General features: G+C 38.5%; 1 protein-coding gene across 3 annotated transcripts in view; it reads right to left on the reverse strand.

The window, feature by feature from the left end:
• Nucleotides 1-1,185: 1,185 nt before the first annotated feature.
• The window catches only part of USP13 (ubiquitin specific peptidase 13), a 42,346-nt gene continuing 36,154 nt past the window's right edge, over nt 1,186-7,377 (reverse strand). For 2 of the 3 annotated variants that reach the window (XM_019619125.2, XM_003209206.4), the window contains 6 exons: nt 7,341-7,367; nt 6,161-6,304; nt 5,057-5,223; nt 4,517-4,682; nt 2,869-2,953; nt 1,186-2,168 (listed from right to left, as the gene is read on the reverse strand). In XM_019619125.2, coding sequence (XP_019474670.1) covers nt 2,075-2,168; nt 2,869-2,953; nt 4,517-4,682; nt 5,057-5,223; nt 6,161-6,304; nt 7,341-7,367 — 683 coding nt within the window. In that variant the 3' untranslated portion in view covers nt 1,186-2,074. The remainder of the gene's footprint in view (nt 2,169-2,868; nt 2,954-4,516; nt 4,683-5,056; nt 5,224-6,160; nt 6,305-7,340; nt 7,368-7,377) is intronic. The other variant, XM_019619126.2, reaches the window with a different exon arrangement.

A 7,377-nucleotide genomic window follows, 5' to 3' on the forward strand; every position in this document is an offset into this window, starting at 1 on the left:
AAAAAAAAAGCCTTTTGTCCTTTTTCACTGCCAGAACAAAAAAGCACAAATATAGATACAAGAATGTTTTGTTCTTTCACTTTAAATAGAAGATGTTTCACTGCATAATTTGCTGATCCCATTTTGAAACCTGGCATTTTCTGATGACATACACAAATACTCACAAAACCTTGAAGAAGGAAAAAAAGAGTAGTAGTAAATTTGATTTTGTCCAGAATTGGTGGAATTGGTGCCACAATAACTACAAAGCAGCAGAATCTCATAGGAGCCACTTACTAAGGTGCTGGAGCATCGTTCTTTTGTGTCAACAGGAGCACTTTAACTTAACTTCCCCAGCAATTAGGCACCACTTCCAATTTGCAGAATTACTACACTGGGATTTTTTTCATCATCTTTCAAGATCAGAAACCGACTCAAAATATTTTTTTTCAGTTCTGCATGAGGCCATGTGATCTGAGGGAGAAATCGTTTTCCCCAAAATCTAGAAAAAATATTCATAACCACTTTTTAATTTGGATTCTCTTCTGCAGCTTGAATTCTGTTATTAAATTTGCAGGCACTACAGAGGAAACAGTGACAGCTCAGCAGGGAAGTTGGTTGTTTTTTTTTTGACCCTTCCCATTTATTTTGAAGGCTCAAGTAAGGTACGAGGCAACTCCATCAACCATCTCTAAGCAGTGTTTAATACACATACGAACCTTTGGTAGTTTTTGGAATCACAAAAAGAACCACATTCACCACTGTATTTTTTTCTAGAATAAATGTTTTAAATTACAGTTTAAAAACCAACATATATATTCTTGCCTGTGATGCAAACCGAAACAACAACAACAAAATCAAACCAAAAGAAAAGGGCAGGAAAGGCCAGCCCCTACCTACCCACTCCTTCATCCCTGCCAGAGATTTAAAAACCCCTTTTTTTGAAGGCATCTGTTCAAGAAAACAGATTATTGGTGTGTTTGCAAGTTTCAAGAAATCTCAAATAGGTATGTATTGCTTTTGTTTTTCTGAAGGGAGAAGGGAAGGAAAGAAGAGCAAATGAATAAAATCAGCAATTTTACTAAGTGTTTTCTCCCACTTCTGGAAATAAATCAATATTTAAGCAACCTTTAGCAGAAATAATTGCACTGCAAGTACTTTGTCATGGAGTTGATTTCAGCTGGGATGTGAGTGACTGATGTGCAATTTTTTTTTCAGAAATAAGAATGGGACATTAACTCCTTCATAAGAAAAACAAAGAAAAACTGATAGGCTTACTTTTCCTGAGAGCACACTATTTAATTTTACGGTTAAAAAAAAAACCTGTCCTTTTTTTTTTTTTTTTTAGCAACCTGTAATCTTGAATCTGTTGGAAAACTTTGCAAAACAAACAGTCTAGAGATGATGGAGAGACCTACCTCTGTAAAAATAAAATCCTCTCTTTGGCAGAAACGTACAGGGCACTCACATCTCCATTGATTTCTTAGGCTTATGGATCAACAACACAAACCAAAACACTGTAACACTGAATTCCAACAGCTACAACTGTAGCTGGCTTTTCTCACTGTAATGAAAATAATCTCAAATAAGACATTCTGCTTTGTAGAATAGATCCCTTCCCTCCAACTTTTAACGTGATACGATTTCCCTAAGTCGTCTGGAATATGGTTGAAAACAGTGGCTCCTAGTTACCAAAGATGCAAATGTGTCTTCATGGTCTTCAACAGATGTGTGGACTGAAGACGCAGGAATTGGGCCGAACTGGTTTGGTTTTGTCCCATTCTGAAACTTCTGTTTTCTCCACATACTAGCTGCAAACTCCACCAGTAATCTGCATGGTCTTAAGGTATCCTTTATGGCGTATAAATTTAAAACAAGGTACTATACATCACCTGATAGAAATTTTCCCTCTAACACTTAAGAAGGCATCAAATGACTTCTTAAATTAACTATAAACATCCCATGTTTTCCTTTGCTTTTTGGTAGTCCAAGGGCTAGGGGTCTTCTGTTGAATTTTTTTTTTTTCCTTGGATGCTTTTTTTTTGGCAGGTTAAAAGGCTTATGGCTTCTTAAGGCCAGCTAATACATTTGAGGCCTAACTTGGTATCCTGTGGTAAAAATAAATATAGCCCAGGTCTTTGGGAGGTCGTTCTGAGGCACAGACTCTAAGGTCATTGTAGATCACCCATCTGAAATAAAAACAAGATGGATTAGATTGTGTGAATAAAAATCATCACAAGTTATCAGGGACTTCTCAGATCCAAACTTAAAAGAGCTTCAAATCTAAATTTGAACATTGTGACAGGAACAAAAGACCAGATAAACAGCTAAAGCAGTTTTACTGGCAATATCAGGAACTGAAAAGGAAGAAAGATGTGCAGAGGAACTTGTATTTACAGTTTTAATGAAGGAAAAATCATGAATTTATGATATGAAAAAAGAAGAGCATGAAGAAAAAAAAAGAAAAAGAAGAGAGCCAAGATCAGTACTGCAGTACTAGTGATACTAACACTGGTATCAGCCCATAGTCTGATGGGTTTCTATTGATAAGAAGAAAGAAGTTGAGACAAGTTCAGATAAATGAAGGTACAGAACTGATGCCCCCAAATGAACAGAGGTTTCTAAAGTAAGGACAGGACAGCCAATGGTACATTTCAACATAGACCTCAACTGTAACAGAAGTTGACTCATCACATCTACAGTCTGTAGCAAAATCAGAAACAGTCTCTTTGGTGACATACGTCTACATAATGAAAATGATGCATGTCATGAATACGCATCCTGCTCTGAACTGATATATATTTCAAAGAAAACATTCGCTCAGGCTTGCATGTCTCTCTCTCTCTCTCTCTCTCTCTCTCTCTCTCTCTCTCTCCCAGTTCCACTCACCTTCCTTCTTTTTTGAGATGACAAACGTAGTGACCACTCATTGTGGATGTTCCCATGTGGCTGATGAACCCAAACAGCTCATACCCTGTTTAGCAAATACAAATGAGAGCATAAGTCTTTCATTGCTAGCTCTGCAATAGGAATACGGGGGAAGTTTTTTCTTTTTAATCCCAGAGGAGCACCTGAGCACTCCTAACTCAGACACTGCATTTCTAAATGAAGTTTCTGTTAAGACTGCAGCATATGCTTGGTTTAACTACTGCTGAAATTCACTGTCAAACATCAAAACAATCCAAGCCGAACCCACATACATCTCTGCACATACACAGCAGGCCTGTGATCACAGCTCTGGAAAGAGAAAACAGCAGATTTATTCCCAGTTCCCAGAGAGCACCACAGAAGTGTTAGATTAGTTACTCTGCACACAAATGTACGAATGTGATCAAAGATTCCCTGTACATCAAACAAAAAAACAGAAGTTCCAAATTTCAGTAGCCCATAAAAGAGGACAGGAAAGAAACTTCTTCCTCTAATACAAAGGACTGTTTTTGTACTTAAAACCTCTGGAGAACTCATCATTGGTTCTTGCTCCCCACCCACTCATGCCATTCACACATATTACCACCAAAAGTAAAAAGGTACCTTATTTCAGGATATTGCATAAGGACAGAGGCCTGGATTTTGGTGGAGAGGGCTTTCTGAAGCCATTTTACAGCATCATGTTGCTTATCAGGATTTCAGGCACTCAGTAAATGGTCTCAGTCTATAAAGGCTAAGTACCACAAAAAATAGTTATTCCAAATTTTTTTCTTTTTAAAACCTAATGGTAAATCAATGGTTCCCATATCTCTGTGAGACTTAAGGCTGGACTTCATAATATTAAAAATAAAGAAATGAATACTCATAATGCCAACCACGGGAACAAAATCAAACTGGTTGATAATTTTTCATAAGACCACTACAATCAAGCTTAGAGGGACAAGTTTAGAATACACAACAGTTATGAGAGTAAGTCACTAAAGATCCTTCAAAAATGGTGTATCTTAGAATCAGTGAGCTTTTGCACTTGGTGCTGTTAGGCTTAAAACCAGTGCGCTGTTTCACAGCTTTGACTGCTGTACATTAGCTCCATCTTGTGGTTTATTTAACAGTAGTATGACTGAGAATCTCAAAGAAAAAAAACACCCAAAAGATAACAGCAAAGAAGTACACCAATTTTACCTGCCATATTAGTATAAGGAATTTGGTTGAAAGGATTGTATGTATCAATCTCACTTTCCAACCACCAGATTATAGAGCAGAACAGAAACTCAGGTTTGCAACAGCAGTGCAATATCTGGGATGTTCAGCTTTTGAATATCTAAACATTCCAGCTTGTCCTAGTCCAGGCCAGAAAAGACTTTTAGCAACAGGAAACTTGGACTCCTATTATTCAGAGAGTTATTCAGAAAAAATTTACTGAGCAAACAACACCCACAGAACTTAGGCCAACCAGAACAGACTCATACCCAGAAGCAGGATTAAAAAAAAACTTGTACAGATCACGTCCAAAAAACATAAGTACTTTCTAAACATAGAAGAGCTATATGAATGGTGTAGACATGACACAACAACATAATAGCCACCTTTAAGCTGAAGGAGAACTTACTTCCAGGCCCGTCTTTGATCCTGGGTCCCTCTGATCTTGCCTCTGCAAGGATATTTGCATTAGTATGGTTCTCCAAATCCATCATGCTCAAAGCAGGCTCCCCATCTTCCTCCTCTAATTCAGGGTGGTTGAAGATCCATTCCAATGCACGCTCCAAGTTATTGTTCTGTGAGAGAAAGAAGTAAAAGAACATCCCTTAATGCACTCTCTAGAATCATGCTACCACTCTCATACTGGTCTCTGAACTGAGTAAGGATCACGTGCAACAGCACTGAAAACTTGATGCATGCAGTCTTCAGACATTCCGATTGTTTCTCAGCAGATATCTGTCCACATTTTAACATTACATGAAACACACAAGTCAGCTTCCTCACTTCAACCCAATAAAGTCATGCATCCTAAACTCTGCTAGAATAGTTCTATGCACATCATCCACTATCTTAATTTTTATATGCATGTTTCACAGGCATCTGAACATGCATATGTTCACACAAAGCACGCAATATCAAATAAAACCCAAATGCTACCAATGGAACTCACTGTTGCCTTCAGAGCTTGAATTGCTAGGCTCCTTTGGAAGCCCATGGAAATGATGATGGAGACCATCTCTTCGGGAGGTTGATTATCCAATCCAACAGCCCCAAAGCCAGCCACACCACTGGAAGCAGTTCCTCCAAACACAGGTACAACCAATGGTTCAGCAAAGTCTGGAAGAAGCAAACATTTGTCAGATCTTCCTTTTGCCATCCATGAACTGGAAAGCTAACAATACACGCAAACAAACAGGACTTTAAAAGCAGCCCAGAAATCAGCACACCGTTCATTTCACTTGCCCAGCAGGGTCAGGGACGTGTGGAAAGACTTAAAAACAAGCTGAACATGCATACCACAAAATATCTAACTTGACAATCTCATACTGAGCAAGCTGGAACAACTTGATGCATTATAAAAGCAATACAGTTGCAAGAAAGTAGCCAAGAATGATATAGAAGAAATGATGACATCAGAAGAGCAGACAGCCAGGCTGACATACATACAGTACTAAGACAAATGGATTCCAGAGCTGAAATATTTCAGTTAAGCCCAAGTAAAACTCAGTCCCCATTTACACAAGCAACAGAAAATGGGAACTCAACCAAATCAGGATTTCCCCAGCAAGGAAGTGCTCAGGTATACTCAGAACCAAATCATGGCTCAAATTTTTCATGGCTGAAATACAGGAAGTAGAGAATATCTAGCAGCCCTGTCCTCAGTAGATAGGTCCAAGTTCTAAGTATACCATGAATGCTCTAATATGAACTAGAGAAGGCTGATATGGAAGAAGAGTATCCAGATAACAGGGCTCTCCGTACTTTGAATCACAAGTCAGCTTTCTCTCTTGCAGCACAGACCTAACCAAAGGATGGAAAACAGAGATGGCCTACACCATCAGTGAGGACAAGACACAAGCTTTTGGTGTAACTTAGGATTGTTGCCTTCTTTCTGTGTACCCTAGAATCAGCTTAGAAAAATTCACTCACACCTCCAGGTTTCCTGGGGTTGGGAAAGGGCCACTGTTTCTCTGTTGCGCATTTCAAAATTTCAACTGACCGTCAGAATACACAATCAGAAGTTGAACTTCACTTACACCTTCCAGTCACTGACCTGGCTCTTCCATGTGTGCAATGATCCAGTTGAAAGCCACTTCAGCACCCAGGTTGCCTGTATAGTACACAGCTTTCCGACATGCTTCCAAAGGAAAACCCATCTCTGCCAGTTGCATAACCGAAGACTCATCAATATCTAGAGCTGCAAGAAAGGTTCTTCTAGTATACTAAGTCTAATTTAATCCATTTTGTAGTATTTCTTATTGTAACTCATGGTGCCACATACTATAACGCATGCTGCTAGGATTTTAGTACTGCAATAAATCCGCACCCATTAGAAAACAGCCTTGTATAAAGCATTATAGTATTTATTATGGACTTACTGGTAATCTTTTGTCTCAGCAATCTGCATAGGTCCTTATATCTTGATGATTTCCTACAGGATTTTATTTATAAGTAAAATCACCACTGAATTTCAAGGGGTGGAAAAGTTAGATGCTGAGCAAAGCTAGAGAAGGCCATCAAAAGCGGCCTTCGATTTTAAGCAGCTTGCCCTGTTTCATGTAGCAGTTCCAGTTCCTTCATGCTGTAAATCAGACCTGAAATAAGTCTCTTCTAAGAACGCAGTAACTTAAATTTAGAGGTATAATCGATTCATAAATGAAAGTAACAACTAAATCCTTTCTCTTTAGCAAGAGATTATATAAAACATGAAGGAACTTTTACACGTGGAGAGCTACTGCTTGGCATTCAGCATAGCCAATTGTTAATTTAAGGCTCTATCTGCATCTCATCTCATACATTTGTAAATATATTCAGTGTTTAAACCTAAAAGATTCCCTGGCTCCTAAAAATAAAGGTGTAAGTATAAAAGAGTAGCCACTTTCTTTCAACAGTTATATGTTTCAAGTTAAAATACTGTAGAACATTGCAGCTGAGTTAACACCTTGCAATCTGATAATGGCATTTTATTACACGTACGCACATCAGATTTCATATACTAAATGGCTGCAGATAGAGCAGCAGCTCATCAGCTACACTGATACTACTACAGACTGCAAGGAGTCCTGCACACATGCAAGTGCTGAACAAGTACACAAGTCAAATGCTAGTTAACAGAAGCATGCAGGTCAAATCTGCAAGCATCACTATATGTACAGAGAAGCCATTTGCTGAACAAAAGCACAGCAAATTTATAAGCAATTGAAATATCAGCCTGACAAAAATGGGATACATACACTCCACAAAATGGTTCACCATACGATCTGGAAAAAA

Source organism: Meleagris gallopavo, chromosome 11 (assembly GCF_000146605.3).
Source record: "Meleagris gallopavo isolate NT-WF06-2002-E0010 breed Aviagen turkey brand Nicholas breeding stock chromosome 11, Turkey_5.1, whole genome shotgun sequence".
Lineage (NCBI taxonomy): Eukaryota > Metazoa > Chordata > Aves > Galliformes > Phasianidae > Meleagris > Meleagris gallopavo.